Source organism: Lithobates pipiens, unplaced genomic scaffold (assembly GCF_037356315.1).
Source record: "Lithobates pipiens isolate NorthernLeopardFrog02 unplaced genomic scaffold, aLitPip1_a1.2 Scaffold_16, whole genome shotgun sequence".
NCBI lineage: Eukaryota > Metazoa > Chordata > Amphibia > Anura > Ranidae > Lithobates > Lithobates pipiens.
In genome coordinates this window covers 640,958,257-640,984,162 of record NW_027507748.1, presented here as the reverse complement: position 1 = coordinate 640,984,162, position 25,906 = coordinate 640,958,257, and the positions used below count along the sequence as shown (strand labels likewise).

Here is a 25,906-nt window from a genome sequence, read left to right as displayed (position 1 = left end):
ATAATATAAAAGTGCATGCAGGGCACTGCACAGACCACTAGGGACAAAGGGGTGTGTAATTTTTTACTACAGTACTGTAATCTGTAAGATTACAGTGCTGTGTGTTGTGTGTTTTTACTTTTTTGAATTTGCCGCCGTTCTGCGCCCCCGTGCGCCGTAACGTCGCAGGGAACGGAGCTCGGCGGCATTCGGCACTGTGAATCAAGTGGAGGACAGCTCGATCACACAGCGCGGAGGACATCGCTGGATCCAGGGGACAAGGTAACTCTCACTGTGTCCTCCCCTGCATCCAGCGATGTGATCCCGAGTCTGGCTCAGGGTTACCGCTAGGGGGGTTAAAAAAGGTTTGAAAGTTATAGCATCTACAAACTGATTAAATACACAATCTATATACACACAGAATTTATATAGTGCCAACAGTTTGTGCAGTGCTTTACAATGTTAGGGCAGACAGTTACAATACAATTCAGTACAGGAGGAATCAGAACATAGACGCACACAGTGGATATAAAGTCTACACACCCCTGTTAAAATGTGAGGTTTCTGTGATTTAAAAAAAATTATACGAAGATAAATCATTTCAGAACTTTTTCCACCTTTAATATGACCTATAAACTGTACAATTCAAATGAACAAACCAAAATCTTTTAGGTGGAAGTAAAAATAAACTAAAATATGGTTGCATAAATGTGCACACCCTTACTTTGTTGAAGCACCTTTTGATTTTATTACAGCACTCATTCTTTTTGGGTACAAGTCGATCGATCAGCACATCTTGACTTGGCAATATTCACTTACTCTCCTTTACAAAAACACTCCAAAATGTGTCCGATTGTGAGGGCATCACCTGTGCACAGCCCTTCTCAGATCGCCCTACAGATTTTCAATCGTTTCAGGTCTGGGCCATTACAAAACTTTAATCTTCTACTGGTGAAGCCATTCCTTCGGATGTATGCTTTGTGTCATGCTGAAAAGATCAAGTTCCTCGTGTTCAGCTTTCTAGCAGAAGCCTGAAGGTTTTGTGCCAATATTGACTGGTATTTGGAATGAGTCATAATGCCCTCTACTTTGACCAAGACCCCTGTTACAGCTGAAGAAAAACAGCCCCAAAGAATCATGATGGTGGCAGCATCATGCTTCATGTTGGGTATGGTGTCCTTTTGGTGATGTGCAGAGTTTTTGCACCAAACATATCTTTTGAAATTATGGCCAAAGAGTTCAACCTTGGTGTCAGACCATAACACATTTCCCACATGCTTTTGGGAAACTTCAGATGTGTATTTTTCTTCGCAAGAAAAAAAAAAAAATCCAGTCTACCTCATAGCCCAGACATATGAAGAATAAGAATAAAGGGAGATTGTTGTCACATGTACCACACAGCCAGTACTGGCCAGATATTCCTGCAGCTCCTTTAATGTTGCTATAGACCTCTTGGCAGCCTCTGACCAGTTTTCTTAATTTTGGAGGGACGTCCAGTTCTTGGTAATGTCACTGTTGTACAATTTTCTCTCCACTTGATGACTGCCTTCACTGTGTTCCATGGTATAGCCAATACATTGGAAACTCTTTTGTACCCTTCTCCTGATTGATACCTTTTAACAATGAGATCCCTCTGATTCTTTGGAAGCTCTCTGGGGACCATGGCTTTTGCTGTAAAATGAGACTATAAAAAAAAGTCAGGAAAGACCTACTAGAACAGCTGAACTTTATTTGGGGTTACTCGGAGCTACTTTAAATGATGGCAGGAGTGTACCGACTCCTATTTAACATGAGTTTGAATGTGATTGCTTAGTTTTGGACACAGCTACAATCCCAAGTTATAAGAGGGTGTGCGAACTTATGCAACCACATTTTAGTTTTACTTCCGAACTAAAATATTTCAGTTTGTTTTTCAACTGAGTTGTACAGTTTATAGGCCATATTAAAAAGGTGGAAAGTGCTGAAATGTATCCAATTTATTTTTTCATCACAGAAACCTGACATTTTAACAGGGGTATGTAGACTTTTTATATTCTATACACGTATTTTTATTATAGATAAGATGAGATATACCCGCAATCGTCTCACGGGGCGCCTGAATGGAGAGGTGGCATTGTAAACAGCATCTCCCCGGTCTGCCTAGCAACAAGTGACGCTGATCTCTGCTCCATGTGACTGGAACAGAGATCAGTGTTCACTAAATGAAAGCCCAGCCCCCAACAGTTAGTAACATACCCCTACACTGCCACCCACCGGTTAACCCCTTCACTGCCATTTACACAGGAATCACTGCATTCGTATAGCAGCGATTGCTGTATAAATGACAATGGTCCCAAAAATGTGTCAAAAATGTCTGATGTGTCTGCCACAATGTCAGTCAATAAAAATCGCTAGTAAAAAAAAAATGCCATAAAACTAACCCCTATTTTGTAAACGCTATAATTTTTGCGCAAACCAATCGCTAATTGCGATTTTTTTTTAACCAAAAATATGTAGAAGAATACATATCGGCCTAAACTGAGGGAAAGTTTTTTTTTTTATATATTTTTGGGAGATATTTATTATAACAAAAAGTAAAAAAGAATGCGTTTTTCAAAATTGTCGCTCTTTTTATAGCGCACAAAATGACGTCAATTTTGTTTGGGAGCCACGTCGCATGATGGCGCAATTGTTAAAGCGTCGCAGTGCCGAATCGCAAAAAGTGGTCTGGTCTTTGGCCAGCAAAATGGTCCAGGGCTGAAGTGGTTAATGTACGGACATCTCATTTGAGGCCCCTAAAAACGCCAGCACAATACTCATACCCCCCAAATTACCCCTTTTTGAAAAAGTAGACAGTCAGGTATTTAGTAACAAAACAGTGAGTTTTTATGAAGTTGTAATTTGTCACAATTTTTTGGGGAACAAAAAAAAAAAAAAAGGTTTTCTACTGTCACCAGTACAGCAGTGTCATCATATGACCAATTTGGTAGCGATCAGACTAGTGATCGTATGAAGAATAAAAAAAGTTGCCACCAGGCAGCCAACTTTTAAGGACCTTTAACTGAATACAGCAGTGAATAAACGGTTGTACATTTTTTTTCTTCATTTTTAAGCGACTACAGTAACATCTTGCTCATCCTGTAAAATTATTTTATGGCTTGACAATCAGGTCGCTCGAAGATCAATTTGATTAAATCACCCTAGTTGCTGGTGTACACATTTAGGAAACCTCTCCTATTAGACCCCTAATGCATAAATGTTTTAAAAGGTGATGTTCTAGGCCAGGTGGAAATCTTGGGGAGGTTATTGGCAAGATCTTGCCTGGAAAATGTATGTCTGCACCAATTTATAATCCATCTTTTATGGATAAAACTCAAGACAAGATAAAAAAATAAAAATAAATTACATGCACACAATCAAAATGCAAATGCATAGCACGTGACAACACCAAAAACTACAACTGATGTGTACAAAAAAAAAATTTACAAATGCACATCTAAAGTGCAAAACAATCCACATATAAAAATCTTGTGACAGGTATACAGAGGAAGTCACCCCTGCCAGAAGAAAGTGATTATTGCTATCAGCTATATTAGCCGCTAATGATAATCGCATACAAAAGCCAGCAAGCTGGTTGTACCCAAGTTGATCGCTCAACCTGGGAACATTTCAGCCTGCCGATACATGGTTCGCATCTCAGCCAGGTCCTATTGCACTGGCCGAGATTCGAAAAAGTCTATGGCTGGCCTCAGAAAGCCAAGACCTTAAAAGTGTGATCATAAAGCTTTTACGCATTAAACTCCTCCAATCTCCTAACTTCCCAGGATGGGAACCAAAGAACCGCCTCGGCTTAGGCAACTCGATAGTTTATGCAATAATATTAGGGCTGCAACTAATGATTATTTTCATAATTGATTAATAACTTTAAAAATAAAAAATAAATAAAAAAATAAAAGTGGGTCAAATTGACGTTCATTTTCAACCACAGTGACGGGAAAATTTGTAAACAGAAAACTTCTTGGTCAAAGGAATTTTCAGACAGTGTGTGGTTTTTGTTCAGAAATGAAGTGAAAATTTCAAACAAAATTCTTTCAGAGAACGTACAAAGATTTTTCATCTGAATATTCTCACCTGAAAATTGATCCGTGTGGCCAGCATAAGGCTCGGTACACACCTATGCAGTTTTTGCTTTTGATCTGTTTCTGCAGTGCTTTTTGCTGCGAGTTTTGATTTTTGCGTGTGCGATTTTACTGCAATTTGCGTTTTTTGCTTTTTTTTGGGGCAGATTAAAAAACACAAATTGCTGCAAAAACGCATTACATTCTTTTCTGCAGCTTCTCCATTGAAGTATATTGGACCAAAAAAAGCACCGTTTTGCATTAAGTCCCTGACCCTTTCCAAATATGCAGCGGCTAAAAAAAGCACAGGTATGAACGTGTCCCATAAGAAACCATGTAAATGAACTGTAGTGCACAAACATATAGATGTGAACCAGGCCTAAGATGTGTAGTAACATAAGGAGGTTAAAAAGACTAGAATTAGCCCTTTATAATACAAAAAAGCAGATAATCACTACTGGAAGGGATTCATTTTTTTTACTGTAGAACAGTGAAAGTAATATTTACAGTAGTGATTATATTTTTGTATTATAAAATGGATCATTTTAGTTTTTTTAACCCCATTATGTTACTGGTTGATTAATCGATTATGAAAATGGTAATCTATTAATTTCATAATCGATTAATTATTTCAGCCCTAGAGAATATAAAGCACAAGAGACACTTCTCAGCGTAAATCCATTAAAATACCCTTCATTAAACTTGCACTCACAGAACATTTCACAAAAGGCATCAACACCATTTACAATATCTCCGAAACACCAGTATACACGTCACCACGTAAGTACGCTGTCCGGCAGCCATCTTTGATACTGCCGCTTTAGAGATTATATTATAAACAGCGCTGTTGATAAAGTATTTTAAATGTTTTTTTACTATGAGAACTGGAGTTCATTGAGCTCTATATTCTTACATAGAATACAGCTTTGCCCAAGCTGAGGAGGTGCTATGGTCCTCCATCCCCATCCACCCTTTTCAGAGGCTGGACAAGGTCGCAGAAGTGCAGAACTGCACTCCTGTGACCCACAGAAGGAGAAGTATAGCCAAAAAAAGCTTTGACCATACTTTAAAAGCTTGCTATGATCACTCTTTATACAAGGGTCATGGCTTTCTAGTAAGCCCATTTGCACACTTAATGTGGAGTGAAGCACCATATGCGTTTTGAAAATCTGATCACTACCACTAGACTAGCAAGGGAGTGTTTACAGGATTGTGTCACTTGACACTCACCATCAAGTCTGTTGCATGGACTCTTGCACTTTATATTTTTACATCACTATGTTTGTATGAACAAGCAACACATGGATTGGTTTAGATTTTAAAATTCTTCCAGAAGCACATTTGTGAGGTCAGGCACTGATGTGGACAAGGCCTCATCCATGAGCGAGTTTGGGGTGGAGGAACTTGACTGGCCTGCACAGAGTCCTGACCTCAACCAGATGGTACACCTTTGGGATCAATTAGAGTGGAGACTGCAAGCCAGTCCTTCTCGTCCACATTACAGGAATTTGGTTACTATAAGTCACTGGATTTGCCAGCTTCTTGAGAATAGATGCAGGAGCAGCATTGTGAGAATCATTGGGGATGACAGAATCCAACCTATAGAAGGGATTTTGTAAAGAAAAGTCTAAAGAGCCGGTACATCAGAAAGCAGAGGTAGACAGAGAAAGATTGACTAAAATGCAAATAATGCATTTAGATGAAATAAAAGGACTACCCAGTAAGTTTTGTATTCAACAACCTTACAAAAAAAAAACGGAACAAATTATTGGGGTGGGCAACTACATGGCAAATTAGGTTTAAATTAGAAAAATGTAAAATAATGCATCTGGGCTGCAAAAATATGAATGTAATCTATACGGGGGGGGGGGGGGGGGGGGGGGAGAGAATCTAGGATGTAAAAGGACCTGGGGGTCCTAGTAGATGACAGGCTCAGCAATGGCATGCAATCAAGCTGCTGCTAACAAAGCAAACAGAACATTGGCATGCATTAAAAAAGAGGATCGACGCCAGAGAAAAAAAAGAATTCTCCCGCTCTACAAGACTCTGGTCTGGCCACACCTGGAATATGCTGTAGAGTTCTGGGCACCAATCCTCAGGAAGGATGTACTAGAAATGGAGGGAGTGCAAAGAAGGGCAACAAAGTGAATAAGGGGTCTGGAGAATATTCGTTATGAGGAAAGGTTGTGAGCACTGAACTTATTCTTCCTGGAGAAGAGACGCTAGAGGGGATACGATTTCAATTTACAAATACCGTACTGTGACCTCACAATAGGGATAAAACTTTCATGGAAGGGAGATGAACAAGACTCGTGGACACTCATTAAAATAAGAAGAAGAGGTTTAACCTTAAACTTCGTAGAGTGTTCTTTACTGTAAGAGCAGCAAGGATGTGGAATTCCCTTCCACAGTCGGTGGTCTCAGCAGTAGGAGGGGGATTGTGGAGCGATAGTTTCAAGAAACTGTTAACCACTTAAGCCCCGGAGCATTTGGCTGGCAAAAGACCAGAGTATTTTTGCTATTCGGCACTGCGTTGCTTTAACTGACAATTGCGTGGTTGTGCGACGTGGCTCCGAAACAAAATTGACGTCTTTTCCCCCCACAAATAGAGCTTTTTTATGGTGGTATTTGATCACTTCTGTTAATTTTTTGCGCGATAAAAAAATAATTTGGAAAAATTTTTTTTTTTAACTTTTTGCTACAATAGCTAGCTCCCAAAAATATATAAAAACATTCCCCCCCCCCTCAGTTTAGGCCGATACGTATGATACAGATACATTATGGCGGACACGGAGCTATTTTGGGACCAAATTTATACAATGATCCGTGCGATTAAAAATGCATTGATTACTGTGTAAATGTGACTGGCAGTGAAGGGGGTTAACCACTAGGGGCAGTGAAGGGGTTAAGTGTCCTAGGGAGTGACTAACTGTGGGGGGAGGGGCTATGTGTTACACGACAACGATCACCACTCAATTACAGGGAGCTGTGATCAGTGTCCTGTCACTAGGCAGAACAGGGAAATGCTTGTTTAGAACAGCATTTCCCCATTTTTCCACTCCGCAAGATGGACGCAGTCACACTCACGGAGATCGTGGCGCTTCCTAAAGGGCAATGTACAGGTATGTTAATCTGCCTGTACGTGCTTTTCTGCCGACGTATATCAGCGTTAACTGGTCGGCAAGCAGTTAAGCACCTGAACGACCACAACATACAGGGATATACAATGTAATACTGACATAATAAAACACACATAGGATGGACTTGTCTTTTCAACCTCACCTATGTAATTATATGTAACATGTAAATATAAAAAGACATTGACTGCATTGCTATGTAGATCGGAAAGGACACTGGTGGCATCTGAAATAATTACCTGGGCCTCATAGCGGACTGCTGCAGAAAGCAGGAGAAAAGCATTTTCTATAGAGATCCCTCGTTTAATAATATGTTGACACAGCTTCTTTAGTCTATTTTCACAGTAAGATGTAGCAAGATCTAAGAGACCTAAAAACACAATACACAATTTATACAAAAAGCATGCCTCATATGAACAGTCACAACGTTAGAATGATTCAAACTTAGGCATTTTCCCCCCCTTTAAATCATATTAGCCTTACCTGTTCTGTGCTATGGTTTTGCACATAGCCATGATCCTCCAAATTCCAGGTGACCCACCGGTGCTCTTAGCTCCCCCATAGCAGGCAGCTTGCAATGATCAGATTCCAGCTATAGTTTTTCTATTACAAGATTAAACTGGTCCTGAAGGCTGAACATTTACCTTCATGCATGAAGAAAAAAAAAAAAAAAATGCAGCTCCTTTTACCTACCTAAACACAATCCAGTTTTGTGCACAAGAGCAGCTGCTCTCCAGGGTCTCCACGGCAGCTGCCAGCAGTGGGAGCCATTGGGTCCTGCTGCGGTCAATCACAGCCAGTGGAGAGAGCGGGGTTTGGGAGCAAGCATGCATTTGTTCTCAGAGTGCCCCATACCAAGCCGCTTACTTTGGGGAACTAGAGTAACCAGCACTGGCAGAGGACCCGAGAAGGAGAATCAGGGCTGCTCTGTACAAAACCATTGCAAAGAGCATTTATAATTTTTTTTTTTTTATTTACCTTCACCACTTTAAGTCAAGCTCCATATTTCCATGGACAGACTGCTTCCTTCCTGTATCTTTAGGCTATTTCATAGTATATGAAGTGCATCTTCTGACCAGTCTTGATCCCTTCTGCTAACGTGCATCTTTGTATTCTTAACCCCTGCCTTTCCATCAATACTATATACTTTTCTGAGTTCAATGTGAACCTGTACTTTGACCAAGTAGGGAAGGACAACAGGAAAAGTTTAGAGACTACGGTCAAACATTTCGAGCTGCTTGCATAAATGGTTAACATACTGATGCTACCCTGCCTTGCTATAGCAGCTTGTTTTGCCTTTTGATAGTAATAGCCCTGTAGTTTTCTTTAGCCTGAGACTCACAGCAAACGATTTCCCTGCCTGTGCGAACCATTGGAACTTACTGCTGTCACTGATGTGCAGGCCACTCTTCAGCTTCAGGTGTTGGAAACACCAGACAGCTTCATCTTGGTGAGGTCAAGGCCAGTGCAGGGGCTTTCTAGAGAAAGCTTTAGATGCTCCTAAAGTATTAGTGGGTGAAGAAAACTACAAGACTACTATGGACAAAAGGCATAATAAATAGTTATAGCAAAGGCACCATAAGTAAACGGTTTATGGATACAAGCAGCCTGAAAAGTATTACCCAATGGCAGCATCTTTAATACTCTTCTCCAAGACGTTTCTGGGGGTGTTTAATACCCATTGTGCATGCTATGGATACTACAGACAGCTACCGTGTCCTATAGTGATGTAGCAGGCCAGCAGGTTAAACCATAGTATACAGCAGGGGACCGGGCACCCTACACACCCAGAAGTCTGTCAGATGCAAACTATCCATCCTCTGCAGCCCGGCTAGATCAAGGACAACACTCAAGGGACATAGAAGTAGTTCTGATACTTTACAGGAGATAATTTTTAAAAAACATTTTTGTTGGCAGCAGACACTTTAAAATACACATTTTAAAAATCTGCCACAATTTACGTTTTACAAGGTCTACTTTCAAAGTAACTTTAAAAATTACATCTCTTATAGCCAACAGTCAAACATTTAAAAAGGAAAAAAAAAAAAAAAAGTGTGGGGCACATCAGCTGCTAATGGTGGAAAACAGCACAACATTTCTAAATGAATACCTATGGCATCCTCTGGCGGCAGGTCTACAGCATCTGTATAGAGGTATTGTAGGAATGCATAGTACACAGGATAGGAAAACTGGTCAATTTCTATAACCTCCATGGAGCTTTCACTCCAGTGAGACTGGAACATGGTGCGGAAGTGCTCACATCTAAGAGGAGAAATACAGTGTTAGAAACTTCAATCAAGCATCTTTGGAAACACACAGCTTAAAGTGTTGTAACAAAAAATGGATCCTGATCCCTTAAAGCATGTATAACAGCACAGTGCTTGTGCTGTGTAATTTGGCCCCTTGTATAATCCTAAAATACCTGGTTGATCATGCCTGCCTACTTGCATATATATGCTTTTTACCATATTATAGACATATTGTCCAAAAAACCCCACCACAGGGGAGATCTTTTTTCTTTGCAATTAGGGGTGAATGGCACTCTCCAAACCTTTGGTGCCGTGTTATTTTTCTCGGTTTTCCCTATATAACCCGGGTGGTTAAACACCCTTTCCCAGTTTGGAGAGTGCCATTTCAATAACACAGGAGAGTTAAGATATGAACTCAACTTTGTGCAAATAATATTTGAATTGTAGCACTTCACTGGTATATGTAGCTGATTGTAATTTGTCTTTAAAAAATGAATAAATTTCAAGGTGATGATTGGAATACTCTAATGTCAAGCTATGAGATAGAGTTTGAAAAGGGTGATCGGGCAGAAACTGAAATTTCTACCCTGTTTTTTAGATTTACTAAAGTGCTTGAGAAGAAGTCGGCACTCTTCTGGCACATTAAGTCCTTTGAGAGATACACTGAAAATAAAATTACCCTTTGGGCCTTCGGGTCCAAATCTTTCCCAACATGGACCTTGTTGGAAGTGAATGCAAGACGGAATGGGAAGATAATCTAAAAACATGCTCCCAACAAATGATGGTCATTCTCATTAAGGAATATAATAGACAAATAGCATTGCTTGATATTGAAATTGACAATTTGGAAATTGCTCTTAAACTTTTTGCACAACATGCACGTTGTTTAGATCTATGGGCCAAACTCTGATGGCCTGTTGATCTTTAACCAGGATATCTTGCGTAAGAAGGAAACAAAATTTTGGAGGGATAAATCGGTCTTCTCTGAAGATCGTGCCTATAAATGGAACACAAATACATCTGGCCAAAAAAACAATGTATCAAAGCAGAATTTCATCAAGGATATTAAAGCACTTCAACCTAAAGATGCAACTACTGGTCACTTTAAGTCCACTATACCAAATAGGGGACGAAGAAAACCAAAAAGGAACCGTAACAGACTCACCCGAACAGGGCACCAAAAAAACGTAATATTGATAATTTCACTACACAAGCAAAGTCAGACAACAAATCAGTCTATGTCTAACCCCAGTGAGACTGATATTCAAGCTGAACCTCCGAAGGGACATAGTAATGGGGTAGCCACTAGGGATAATGCAAATTCTATGCATCCCTTGGTGGACCAAAACATTACAGCACATTCACCTTAAATACGGCATAACACTTTAAACGCCATGAGGGGACTTCTCTCCCCCCTAGCAAACAGGGGCACGGGAAACTTGGACGCCCTTGTCACTCGGATTCCGCTGAATCCCTAAGTGTGATCAACTTGTCGTCCTATGTACTGTCCCCCACTGAAATTGATGTTCTTTCGCGAGGTCTGACTTTTTGCATACAAAAAGGACTTTGATCATTTCGAGGTGACTACTGATATTCAGCTCTTCGCACGCAGGCTCCTCCTAAAGAGCCTGCATGCGAAGAATAATGTGAATTCAGACGACCTTGAGGGATCGAAATTTAATATGAGAGAACTTTGAGCTTTACGGGACCCAACACTCCTTTTTGAAGAGAACACTATGGATCTGATAGACCAATTGGACCTTGAATCCCTCTTAGACGATACCAGTGAACCTATCGGATCCAAACTGTCCTTGAAAAAAAAAAAAAAAAACGGGCCATTTTCCTCCACTAAATTTAAATCCCTGTATTGAAATTTTTGTAAAACAAGTACTAAGGGACATTTCTAAACTTCGTTACAGGAGATCATATCCTGATAACCTAAATAACGAAGAATATAAAGCTGTCCAATCATTATGCAACAACACTAATATCTCTGTCAAACCCTCAGACAAAGGGGGTAACAGTCTTAATGGACAATGCTAAATATGTCAATATGTGTCAAGACATCTTGGACAACCCCGATTGGTATAAGATTATACCAAGTAAGCTATTACTATCCTATCATCAACAATTCTATGAGTTTATTGAAACAGCTTTGGAAATAGGCAGTATTACTAGAGACCAATTCGTGTTTATCAACAAATTTCCGAGAGAGGCTACTTTCTACTGCCTTCCAAAAATCCATAAAAATCAATCTCATCCACCAGGTCGACCTATCGTTTCTGGAAGAGGTGGGCTAACAGAGAATCTTAGTAAACTAATTGATTCTCTCTTGCAACCCCTTGTGGTGAACATGCCGTCCTTTATAAAGGACACAATACATTTGTTACAGATCCTGGACAATATGACTCCATCGGCCAATGCCCTGTTGGTGGCAATCGACGTAGAGGCTCTCTACAGTTCGATACCACACACCAAGGGAATTGCAACTATACGAAATACACTTCAACAGAGTAGCATACACGATCAGGCATTGAGCGAATTTATTGCCCAGGGTCTGGAGTTTTACACCATAATTGTTTTACATTCAACAACTCCCACTACCTCCAGATACAGGGCGTGGCCATGGGCACTTGTTGTGCCCCGGCTTACGCTAACCTGTATCTGGGGGAGTGGGAGAAGTCGATCTTATGTGACGAGAGCCTCCTTGAGTTTACAGGCCATCTCTCTCTATGGCGGCGTTATATCGATGACGTTCTCGTCGTGTGGGAGGGGACGGAGGACTTATTAAAATTTCTGTCACGCATCAATGTGAATGATTACAATCTAAAATTGACTATGATCTATGATTTTTCCCTAATTACATTCTTGGACGCATCAATTGGACGCTCTTCTACCAATCAAATCTTTACTACCCTTTATCGAAAAAATACTGCAGGTAACACTGTTTTACATGCAGACAGCTTTCATCCAACTAACTTAAACGATTCATCCCATATGGACAATATCTGCGGTTACACAGAAACTGTTCTAATGATGTCCTCTTTCGCGAAGAGGCGGCCAAATTACAAAGACTTTTAGCGCGTGGATATAGCCGGTCTTGTTTGCGGAAAGCATACAATAAGACGGCAATACAATCCCGCCACAATTTGTTACTTCCAAAGGAGGCGAAGGTAGGTTCTGGTTCTCACATAACCAGGATCATTCTTCGATTCTCCAAACATGTGAATATCCGTAACATTATTCAGAAACACTGGTCAATCCTAAAGGATGACCAGAAAATTGGAAATCTTATCTCAGCACATCCTTCAATCACCTACCCACGAGCTACTTTACTGGACAAATTAGTTCAAAGTGAATATCAGGATGAGACTAAACGAGCTAGACATTGTTCAGTTTTGGGATCTTTCCCGTGTGGTCACTGTTCCTCCTGTAAGTACATCAGACGAGAAGAGTCTGTCTACCCAACGGTGGAACATTCCGCCCTGCCCACTTCGCTAACTGTCAAACGCGGGGGGTCGTATACTTCATGGAGTGTGAACGCGGAGCGTTCTACGTTGGGAAGACGAAATTAGAATTCCACACAAGAATATCGAAACACATCTACAGTATGGAAATTGGGAAGTACTATCTCCCCTTAGGACGACATGTGGTCATTATACACAATTACAGGATGCCTAAGGTATCTTTTGCCATATTGGATTGTGTACATATTCCTAATCGTGGAGGAGATTGGAAGATCCTTCTCCAACACGAACAAAGATGGATTTTCAAATTTAACGCTACTTCATATCCTGGGTTGAACGAAGCCATCTCGTTTGCCCCATTTCTCAAGGGATTCATATCAGGAAGGACACAGTAAAAACGTACTTACTTTTCATCTTTCTATTTATTTTAACTCTATTTATTTTATCTGTTTGATTACCTTCTCATTCAGACAGCTCTATTATGAGCCTTAATTTCAAATTCTAACCTAGATTGATTTACTGGGATCAAGTTTTTAGCTCTTGTTTTTCGATATTGGACATATGATTTTTAATAGACTTACTGTCAATTGAATTATGGCCAATTATTGATCCTTGACAAATCTTGTTCGCTAACCTTGTCATTTTTCCAATATTTGCATAATTGTTGTAGTTTCTATATATATGTCTATATTTAGCAATATTGATAACCATTGGGCGAATTTTCTTATGCAATTTATATACAGTCTGACACATGTGGCCATTATAAATGTCTTCTCTTTCCCTGCCTCTAGATGGCGCCTTGACCTTTGTTATTGTTTTAGAGGGCGGACTGCAGCAGTGTGGCTTCCCGGCCGGACGAGGGGATGGGCCCGGAGCGCGCGCGGGCCCCTCCCCTAGGCTCCCCGGATCTAGGCGGGTAGGTACTGCCCGCTTTCCTGGGATCCGGAATGCCGCCGGGCGACGTAACAGCTCCGGACCCGGCACGCTAGCTCGAATGCGCGATTATCGCGGATGTGCGTGACGTCACGCCTGTGCCATGGAACTGCAGTCATTTCCGTCACTTCCGGTAATGGCACTTCCGGAACGCCGGGGAGACCACATGTGGTCAGCCATGTTTGGCAACCATGCAGGTTTACTCGATGGAGGATGTATTGGGTGGGACCCATCTGCGATTGCGAAGACACAGCTGGGGTAGGTCTGGCCATACACTATATTTACTCGGCAATGAGGGAGGGCAATCTATTCGTCCTCATCAAGGAGACCATTATTTGCTGAGATCTTATTGTACACCAGGGTAAGTCACTTTCTGGATCACCTTCTGGACTTCTTTAGGCACTTTTGTCTTTTTCATTTCTTTATCATTATGGTCACTATTGTCTATTACTTTTTTTTTTTACAGACTTGGGTCCTCTGTACCCTATCGAATCATTTAAGGGTGTGGGGCGAGCATACTCTGGACCCCTGAGGTTGGGACCGGATAGTCTCTCCTTTTTGCATTGTGGTCATCCTGGTCCATTTCCCTAAAAATCTTTTCACTAGATGACATATTTAGGTAAACTCATATGTCTCTTTGTGCACTTCACACTACATCCATATTTGGACGTTTTCTCTCGTTCATCACACTATTTTCTCTACTCTATGGCACTTTTTCCAGCTTTTCACCTTTTCCTGATACTACTCACCAATGATAATGGTGGTCACACTGTTTACTGTGTGCACTTTTCATTCTCCATCCACGGTGTTACTTACCAGCTTTAGTCTCATTGGACACTATTCCGGCATGCTACCTTATGTTCCCTTATCATTAATAGTGGGGGATCTTCTCCATTTCTTTTGGAGTTGATAACGGCCTAATCAGTTTGTTTTATGTCCTGTCCTATTGCAGGTGCGTCCCACCCCGCCTCTGACTATCGATACCTGTATTCCCCTCCGTGTGTTACACTGGAGGTCGATCTATACATGTGATCTTTCGCAAGCCACACTCCTGGACTCCCTTCTTCCCCTCTCTTTTCCCCCCCTTTCTGGGGTGGACTCCAGCGACAAGGGCCTAGTGTGTGATCTTTGGTGCACCTATGCAGGGCAGGAGAGGAATGTTTTGGGCCACATGTGCTTTCTGATGAGGATTCCCACTGTGGACCATATCTTTTACGGCGTATGATGCACATTAATTGGTAAATATACAGCATTGTGATGATAGATGTATATATTGCTTAAAAGCAAATTGTTCTTAGTACATTATGATGAACAATTCCGTTTTATACCTATTTATAGTTGTCTTTTTTCTTCCACAATAGACAAATTCTCTGAAGACCCCTGCGAGGGTTGAAACGCGTCAGTGTCATTGTTACATTGTATATACAGGTGTACAGTGTTTATGTGACACAATTCATGTTGTCTATATATGTGCATCCATAATATATGTTTTTATTGCCAAGTGGAGTTAAATTCTTGACTATCATGTTAGTCATTTATATCCTCTTTTTTTACTCAATAAATATTATGAAATAACAAACTTGCCCGATTTTTTGCGTTTGTAGTAACTCTACTCGCATATATATGCTTTTTACCATATTTATAGACATATTGTTGTCCAAAAAAAAACCCACCACAGGGGAGATCTTTTTTCTTTGCAATTAGGGGTGAATGGCACTCTCCAAACCTTTGGTGCCATGTTATTTTTCTCTGTTTTCCCATCATGCCTGCCATCTACCCTGTAAACTGACTATGGTTCATCATGGCTGCTGAGCCCTGACACCATGGTCAGTTTATGTGCCTCGGTCATCTGCAGCTCTCCTCTGTCCTCCTCAACACCCCCCCCCCCTCCACCTGTCTGCTGGTGCCAGTGCCACTCTGCTCCCCACTTGCGGCTATAAAAACTAGATCGTAAAATAGCCTTTTAGATAATGACATGTGCCCCACTGTATGTGCTTTATAAAAAAATATGCAGATTTCTACTTCATTTCAGAGCATCTCCTGGCGCACACGTGACTGCCTGCATCTCTCCTCCTGGCTGAAGTCAGAGGAGAGCAGCGGGCAGTCACATGAGTGGTGAGAGGCACGCTGAAATGAGGCAGAAACCAGCATTTTTTTAATAGAGCACAGTGGGGCACGTCTAACAGACCATTTTATGATCATAACACACTGGCTTAACCACTTTAAAGGATCTGAGCCAGATACCACAACATACCTTTGGAGGGCTATACAAAGAAAGTTTGTAAAACAAATTTAAACCACAGTAATCGAAAACGTCCACACTACAAGTATAAGAATAATATTTATATGTCAAGTCCATAAAAAAGTCAGCTGCTGAAAAGGCAGTGAAAAGCCTCAAAAAAATAAATAAAAAAATATCACATTTCATAAAGAAACACTGGCTGTAGATTACCAATTAAGCTCTTGGAGGATCCGGCTGACAGGTAAACACAAACAAGGGGCACAAACCACCACACATTGCTTATTGGGGGGGGGGGGGATGCTGGGGGCCTGTTTATCCCACTTGTTGGGGAAAATGACCAAAAAAAAAAACCTGCGTCACCTGAGGCCAGTCACTTCACTGGGTATATGGAAGGGGTTACAACCACCTTGACATACATATCTCTATAGTGCAGCACCAAAGCATTAAGTGAACAAGTGATATTTGATCATAAAAGACAATATTGGACTGAAAATGTGAATGTGTATATAATATAAAAAAAAAAAAAATACATTACACACAAACACACATCCCATGTAAATATTTCAACAGATATTGCAAGTGCAAACTTGTAAAATTTCCAGAATTCAAATCCAACATCTTGAGAGCAGAAAATGTGTAAATAAAGTCCAACACCAACAGGAAGCATCAACGCAAAGGCTGCTGGACCTTATCGTTTTCCATTCACAGGACTCTGAATGGATTAATTATTTGCAGATAGTGAGAACGGTGGAAGAAGATTCTTCCCCCCCCCCCGCTGCCTTTTACAACGGTGACTATGGGGGTGCTGAGACCATTGGATTTGTACCACATTCTAAATTTGGGTGCAACATGTTACAAAAAGGTGAACTTATCCTTTAAGGGCAAGTTCTCTTTTAGAATATGTTACATGTTCTACCCACTCCCCCCTCCCTGCGATAGGCCGGGGATCTTCTCCACGCATGCGCCGTCATTTGAAAACATTGCGGCTGGGCGGGGCTCCGCCAACACAACTGCATAATTCATTCAGTTTCCTGTGAATGAATGCCTACAAGTACAGTCATCCATTGTGGCTGACGGCCTGTAGTTTTCAATGGGCACTGGTAAGTGTCCTCATAGTCCATTGATCTGCCTGCGCTTAGGCAAGTCTTCTCATACAAGGAGTCTTCTCATACAAGGAGTCTTCTCATACAAGGAGTCTTCTCATACAAGGAGTCTTCTCATACAAGGAGTCTTCTCAGCAGAGAGTCCGCAGGAGCTGGCCATTGCACCCATGATCTGCTGATCATGGGTACAATGCTCAGCAGGCTCCAAAAAAAAAAAAAAAAACGAATATAAAGGTGAACTTACCTTTAAGGCTTGATGCACAGACTAAAGCCTAACTGGCGCAAAGCTATAATAACCCACTACAAACTTATATACTTGCCTTATTTTCAAGACTGCCCGATGAACGTGTATATCTTTCCCATCGACTCTAAATTTCAGATCAGATGTTTCTTCACTATTAAACTCCTTTCTTAGAGACTCTGCAACTGTTAAATAGTCTTCAGGTTCTAAAATGAATGTAGTTTACAAAGTGAGTCAAACTTGTATAAAAGCAACCATTTAAAATGCACAATATACATACATACACACAGTCAAATTAAAGATGGGCATAGACATCAGATAATCAGATGTACAGTATCACTAAAGTGAGTACACCTATCACATTTTTGTAAATATATTATATCATGTGACAACACTGAACAAATGACACTTTGCTTCAAAGTAGAGTGTACAGCTTGTATAAAACAGTGTAAATTTGCTGTCCCCTCAACATAAGCCATTACTGTCTAAACCACTGGCAACAAAAGTGAGTACACCCCTAAGTGAAAATAACCAAATTCAGTCCATTCAATTAGCCATTTACCCTCCCCGGTGTTGTGACTTGTTAATGTTACGAGGTCTCACGTGTAAATGGGGAGCAGGTGTGAAATTTGGTGTTATCGACCTGTCTCATACTGGTCACTGGAAGTTCAACATGGCACCTCATGGCAAAGAACAGAGCATCAGAAAAAAATTGTTGCTCTACATAAACATGGCCTAGGGCCTAGGCTATAAGATTGCCAAGAGCCTGAAACTGAGCTGCAGCATGGTGGCCAAGACCATACAGCGGTTTAACAGGGCAGGTTCCACTCAGAACAGGCCTCACCATGGTCGACCAAAGAAGTTGGAGTGCACATGCTCAGCATTATATCCTGAGGCTGCCTTGGGAAATGGACATATAAGTGCTGCCAGCAGTGCTGCAGAGGTTAAAGAGGTTAAAGAGGTTGGGGCCACCCTGTCAGTGCTCAGACCATACGCCATACTGCATAAAATTGGTCTGCATGATTGTCCCAGAAGGAAGTCTCTTCTAGAGATGATGCACAAGAAAGCCTGCAGTTTGCTGAAGACAAGCAGACTAAGGACATGGATTATTGGAACCATGTCCTGGGGTCGAATGAGACCAAGATAAACTCATTTGGTTCAGATGTTGTCAAGTGTGTGGCAGCAACCAGGTGAGGAGTACAAAGTTACATTTCTTGCCTACAGTCAAGCATGGTGGTGGGAGTGTCATGGTCTGGGGCCGCACAAGTGCTGCCGGCACTGGGGAGTTGCAGTTCACTGAGGGAACCATGAATGCCAACATTTACTGCGACATACTGAAGCAGAGCATGATCCCCCCCCCCCCCCACTTCAGAGAGTGGGCCGCACGGCAGCATGCCAACAAAGACCCCAAACACCTCCAAATATGACCACTGCCTTGTTAAAGAAGCAGAGGATAAATGTACTGGCCAAGCATGTCTCCAGATCTAAACCCTATTGAGCATCTGTGGGGCATCCTGAAACAGAAGCAACAAACATGTATTCTAGAAAGAAGGCAGGACCTGTCCCGTGATTTACTTCAAAAGAAAAGTATTTTACAGGTAAGCAGTTATAAAAATCCTATTTTCTTTCATCGTACATCATGGGACACAGAGCCATAGTAATTACTATGTAGGATGTCCCAGAGCAATGCCAACTGAGGGGAGGGAGACAAGCAAAGTGGGGCACCATGAGAACAGGATTTATACTGCTGCCTGCAGTACACTTCTCCCAAAGGAGACATCCACATGTCTTTACACCCACCAGATAGAATCTGGTAAAAGGTATGGATTGAAGACACAGTTGCAGCCTTGCAGAATTGAGCCATGGAGGCTTGGTGATGCACTGGCCACGAAGCACCAACAGCCTAATGCTGCGTACACACGATTGGACTATCTGGTGGACTTAGTCCGGCGGACAAACCTCCGGACTTTGAAGTGGAGGTCAGCCGGAATTCAAAACGAGCGGACCTGCCCACACACGACCAGACTTTTCCAGTTGACTAGGCCTAGGTGCGGCAGACAAACCGACGGAATATGACCAGACTTTTGAAATGAACAGACTTGCCCACATACTGAGGAAAGACCGTTAATTTTGAACGCGGCTACAGGTAGACGGGACAAGCGAAGGAAGTCAATCTCGCCGCCTTCGGCAGCAAAATTGACACTTTGCTGGCCCCGTCACCTGGTATGGACTTAAAGGGGAAGCCCTACGCCAAAAAACGGCACGGGGGTCCCCCCAAAAGTCCATATCAGACCCTTTTCCGAGCACGCAGCCCGGCTGGTCAGGAAAGGGGGTGGGGACGAGCGAGCGCCCTGTCCCCCTCCTGAGCCGTACCAGGCCGCGTGCCCTCAACATAGGGGGGTGCTTTGGGGAAGGGGTTCCCCATGTTGATGAGGACACCCTATGTAAATGAGTATGGGGTACAATGTACCCCTACCCATTCACGCTTGTTCGTCCCCACCCCCCCCCCTTCCTGACCAGCCTGCGTGCTCGGATAAGGGTCTGATATGGACCTGGGGGGACCCCCGCGCTGTACCAGGTGACAGGGCTAACGCGGATGGAGGCAGCGACCTCCTTCGCTAATCCTGGCTACCTGGAGCCAGGTGTGGAGCCCACACACGGACGGATTGACCAAGTCTGCCAGATAGTCCGATCGTGTGTACGGGGCATTAGAGGAGTGCGTTTTGATTTGAGAGGGTGGAATCTACTTCTTTAAACCATAAGCTTGAAAGATTACTTGTCAAATCCATTTAGAATAGTAGATTGATACTGCCTGTCCTCTTTTAACACCTGAACCCTTGGGACTTGAATTTAGATTTGTCGGCATTACAAAACAGCCTTTTTGGCCCGATACAACACATTCCCTTGGTCCTTTTTGGACAAGGAAATTTTTTCTGGTAACTATCTGCTACAAGAAGGGTATGAGCATTGGCTGCTCTTTGTAAAAAGCCATATTTTTATTCTTAAGCATACGGTAGTATTGCGTCCTCAAGTTAACTTTTTACCAAAAGGTAGTATCAGGTTTTTATCTAAACCAGGACATTGTTCTACCTTCACTTTTCCAGAAACCTGTTGGAAGAAAAACCACTACATTCTCTTGATGTGGTGAGAGCAGTCAGTCTACTTAAACGCGATTGCTTACATTCGGAAAATGGATGTTTTGTTCGTGTTGCATGAAGGTCAGTTCCTTTATGGCACCGATCTTTGCCTGGGGTATGAATAACCCTTTTCTGGGTGTACCTATGAGCAGACCCAAATATTTTAGCTGCCTAGATATTCGAATCCGATCTAGATATTCCAGGTAGTTGAACATGCTGACCATACTTTGGTCTAAGCGGCTACTGACTGGTCTATCAAGAACAGATAGACTAGGTAAACCATAAAAGTTATACCTTGTGCCCTCTCAACCTGGCTAGAAGAGGAGCCAGAACCTTTGTACTCAAGGTGCAGTAGCTAGATCAGAAGCAGGGCTACACAACGAAAATGAAGATTTTCCACTTTGAAAAGTAGATATTACCAGTGAGCGAGGAAATCAGCATAAGGAGATATGCACTTTTTTTTTTTTGACGTCGATTGACACCAGAAGTTCTCCTTGTAGGATGGTGATAACTGATTGGATTGACTTTATGCAAAAAAGTAGTTATAACCAGAAATTTAACCAAACCTCTGCTTTTACATGGGGGCCACCATGAACACTTTTTGCCAAAAGATGGTCCAATGGTTGAGCTAAAGACTTCTCTGGATCCTTAGGGACGTTTAATCTGAGAAAACAAGGAGACAAACTCTTGGCACTTCAGTTTGTACCTTTGAGCTATTGAGGAAGTCCCTCATTTGTCTTGACACTCCTACCAGATCCCTGAGAACTGCAGAAGAATTCTTACTATTGAGCAAGCAGGGGCACCTCATAAGAAGGCTCCAGTATCTTGTAGGCTTCCTCCAACAAGACCTCTTTTGTCCCTGGGGTTAACCCTGAGGATTACCTTTTGAACATGATGGCGGAAGCCGTCGAGACTGCCTGGAGGCCGATTCCCCTGGCACAGAAGGAGTTTTGAAACGAAAATACATTTACTCCTTCACTTAAATGGCAAAAGGGGTACTCACATTATCCAAAATATCCCCAGAAAAAAAGCCTGCTGCTCCAGACAGAGCATGATCTCTTGAGGAAGCATGAGAAGGTATGTGCTCCATACAGCCCCCAGTGGTGACACATAGGCATGACAACATTAACTAAAGGAAACCTTTCATAAGAAAATTCAAAATTCTTAGAAAACTCCTTACCTTTCCCACCACAGGGTTTTCTGTGGTAAAAACCAACAGTACCAATCTTCACCCTTTCAGGGGGGGGTTCCGTTAAACCTTCAGGAGCTGGGGACCCTCGAGGAAACCCACAATCCTAGACCTTGAAAATGCACCTCTGCCAGTAAAACTTCATGGCCTTAATATCAAAAGTACTGGATCCGGGGGGGGCAAGTTCTCTAAAAAGATTTTACAGGCAAAACCTTGTTTCTTCCAACACAAAGCCCAGGTACCAGTCAATTCGGCCTAAGACACTTTGAATGGATCCGGCTGCATAGCTAGACCCAGCAAGGATTGCTGCAGTGGAGCACAGCACATCTTTACTCGTGACCAACACCTTAGACACTGGCAAAAAAACTGAGATACTCCTGGTGTGGGAGGGGTTATATAGGGAGGCAACATCCTGTTTAGGGTGTCCCAGTGTCCAGCACCTGAAGGTGGACTATAACCCACACAGTAATTACTATGGCTCTGTGTCCCGTGATGTACGATTAAATAATGGTGGCCACACAAAATGCTGACACTTTGGGCCCAATTTGGACATTTTCACTTAGGGGTGTACTCACTTTTGCCAGCGGTTTGGACATTAATGGCTGTGTGTTATTGAGGGAACAGCAAATCCTCAGCAGCTCTAAAATACACCTGGTAAAGTCTTGCAAAAAGAACTGAAGACCAGGTTGCAGCCTGGCAAACTTGAGCCACTGACTCCTGATGATAGCTGGTACAGGAGGCACCGATACTAGTATGGGACATCAGTTGAAAAGGTACCGTTTCCTTTTTAACCATAGTCTTGAGATAGGGTGAGAAAAGCACAAGGACAAAATTGTGAGTCTTGGCTGCGGAAGTTAATCTCAGCTACCTCCTGATAACCCCAATCACACTTTAAGTGTATCCCCCAGTGGCCCGGGGGAAAAAAAAAGGAAAAAAAAAAAAGTCCTGGTTGAGATGGAGAGCTGAAACCACTTTTGGCAAAGTGCGGAGGTTAAAAAAAATATATAAATCCTGTTTTCTTCATCCATGGTAAAGTTCCAGAAGAAGCTCCTGGCAGGAAAAGCAGCCAGCTCTGATAACCTCCACGCTGAAATAACGACAATCTAACAAAGCCTTCCATGTCAAAAGAACTGGAGGAAGGCCCTGAATAAGCTAAAATGGTTTCTGCAACAGCACCAATCTTAAATCCCAGATTCTCACATTCTTTCTGAAGAATGCAGAGAGTGAGTAAAGGGAACCGCTTTGAACAAGGCCACCATCTTCCCCAAAACTCTCCTGCAGAGACGAGAATACATTTGATTCAATGAAAGCCATTTCTCTGAAGGAAGAATCACCTTCATCTGTTCTGTATCAAGGAGTAGTCCAGATATTCCAATCACTGGGCTGGAAATAATGCAGATATCTGGGGATTGACAACCCAGCCAAGCCTCTCAAGTGTGCAAATCTTGAAAGATGTGTTGAGCTTGAGGAAATGTATGCATCACTCCCTGAGAAGCAGATCATCCAAGCACACCTGGAATAGGCAGCCCCTGGGTCCTTAGGAAGCTCAGAATTGGGCTCTGGATATTTGTGAACACTTAGGCTGCCAAGGACAGTCTGAACAAATTGAATATAATACTCCTTGGCCTAGAGAACTTCTGGTGCAGAGAAAAAAAAAAAAAAAAAAAGATTGGGACAGGCAGGTAAGCATCACTTATGCCACTGATGCCAGAAAATCCCCCTAATGTATCCAATACCATATGAAGCTTTTGTACCTAGAGACATCTGTTGAGATACTGGAGATCCAATAAAGGATGAACACTGCTTTTTGACTTCAGCTGCCATCCAACACAGAGGTTAGATTCCCCATGTACTAGGGCTGAATGAGCTGACAGATTAATTTGCTACCTGCAATTCCAATAGTTCTAAATAAAGTTACCTATAGATAGCATTCGCCACATCACAGGTGGATTTGAGAAACAGGCAAACACGTCATCCGTACAAGTAAAGTTTGTGAGCAGAGGAGAAAGAATGATCTGGCCACGGCATGGGCCCCACATGTATACTTGTCCACTCTGCGTCCTGGCAGCAGAAGTATGAGAGGAATGGCAAGCTGCAATCTCCACAATACTGCAATGGGCAGAAAAAACTATTAGTCATTGCATATAACCACAGCCATTGAAAATGTATTAGATAACATTCAGGTAGTTAGGCCAAAGCATTGGAGGGAATTAAATCAGGAGTGTGAGATTAAATTGGTTCTCCCTTATTCAGCCTCACTTTATCTGAACCTCAGTCTAGTAGGTGTGTCAGGGGTCGACGGATGTCTTGACATCTGTTGCCCAGTCAACGGGTTCAACTAAGTGCATAACATCAACTGCGTCATATACTTGTGGAAACTTGCACCAATTACAGAGGTAGTTTCACAAAAACGTAAATTACTCCCAAAATTCACTTATTTATGCATATCTGTTCCCAGGGTTTCAAGCCTTCTAGCACATACAAGGTATGCTACATATCCCCTTATGAGTGTCCCACCCTTTCAAAGTAACCAAACTTTCAATCATTTTTGTGATTTTAAAAAACACATACTATAGTAAAGTCTGGTGCGGTTATGTATTTGGCCATTAAAATGTGCTTTTCAGGAATTATACTGTCAGTAGAATCCATCTGTATACGATCAATTCTTATAGCGCTAGCTCCCTTTATATGCTCATGCCTTCCAAAACTGCCAACTGCCATGTTCTGGTTCCAATATTCCCCTAAAAACCACCATACAACTTAAGGCCCCTTTTACACAGCTCGGATAGGGTATTCTCAGCAGAGGATCTGTGCACCGATTCCCCTGCTGAACCAAGCGGATCAGCCGGGTGACAGGTCAGAGTCAGCTCCACTTATGCGGAGTGGACACAAACCTACAAGTGCTTTTAAACCACTTGCTGACACAAACCCTGAGGTATATCCCTGAACGTCTGAGCTAGAGCAATAGTTCCAGAGCCATCACTCACTAAAGCATCACCTATGAAACATTTTAGCTAAATTGGCACTTTTCAGGTGCATGCAATGTGGAATTCATAAAGACCAAAACTTTTAGGATTTTTTTTCTGAAAATCTGTTTGCTAAATGGCTGCACAAATATAAACACTATACACATTAATAAAAGTAAAAATGACAAAACATCCAGCGCTGCTCTGTACAATGTAATGCCATCACCATGGATAAACACACTGAGCCTGTGTTACATCATCAATTCTAGCAATAGTAGATGAATGTAAAGTGTTGGATGAAAAATAGATTGATGAATTAAGTGGATGGAGTGTGGTTCACCTTTGCAGCTCCGGCAAGATCTGTGCAGGATCACCTCAAAGCAGGAAATAGCAAAAAGCATGACACTGGGGTTAATCGAAAGAAGGATGGTATTGGTTTTAACTTCAAACACTCTGCTTTTTGCAATTGGCTGAAAATCGCATGACAAAATAAAAAAAAATATTTAACAGCCATCATTTTATTCTTTAGGGCCTTTGCTTTCAGAAAATATGTTTAGAGGTTCAAAATTTTCTAGGAAAGAAGTTGACTTTACATGCAAATGAAAAATGTAAAAAAATGGTCAGTGGTTAACACATTGGGGGTGGAAGGAAAAAGGAGGAAGAGGAGGAAGATTGAAACATTACCGCTCATCTGTTTCTACTCTCACTGGCGAGAGCTGGTTGCTTTTGTTTCCAATGCCCAGCTGCCCATTCATGTTTGCTCCCCAGGAGTAGAGATAACCCTGATCCGTCAGGCCCATAGTGTGGCTATAGCCACATACAATCTGCAAAAATAAAAATAATGCTTTGTTTTCCCCCTCAATAAGTCTAAGGTTACAGATCCAGTATTCATATATTAGAAGAACCAAGCCATCATCTGTTCAACAAGGACTAAAATGGTATTTGACTATTTTTTATTTTGCACTAGTCACCAAATCCCCCAAAGTAGCCAAGTAGGATCAAAAGATCCCTTCCACAGGCACCAATAGCCACTGTATCCCTGGCCAACCAATCACTGAAGACTATAGCTGCACGATTCTGCCCAAAATTAGAATCATTTTTTGCTTAGAAGAAAGATCACGATTCTTGCAGCGCAACATCTTTGTTTAGTTTTTTTAACATTCATT

General features: G+C 42.0%; 1 protein-coding gene across 2 annotated transcripts in view; it reads right to left on the bottom strand.

The window, feature by feature from the left end:
• RCBTB1 (RCC1 and BTB domain containing protein 1) overlaps window positions 1–25,906 on the bottom strand; it is a 68,142-nt gene that overhangs the window by 5,212 nt on the left and 37,024 nt on the right. For both annotated transcript variants that reach the window (XM_077484288.1, XM_077484287.1), the window contains exons 7-11: window positions 25,425–25,564; window positions 23,693–23,883; window positions 17,528–17,654; window positions 9,324–9,475; window positions 7,453–7,583 (exon numbers count right to left, since the gene is read on the bottom strand). In XM_077484288.1, the coding sequence (XP_077340414.1) occupies window positions 7,453–7,583; window positions 9,324–9,475; window positions 17,528–17,654; window positions 23,693–23,883; window positions 25,425–25,564 (741 nt within the window). The remainder of the gene's footprint in view (window positions 1–7,452; window positions 7,584–9,323; window positions 9,476–17,527; window positions 17,655–23,692; window positions 23,884–25,424; window positions 25,565–25,906) is intronic.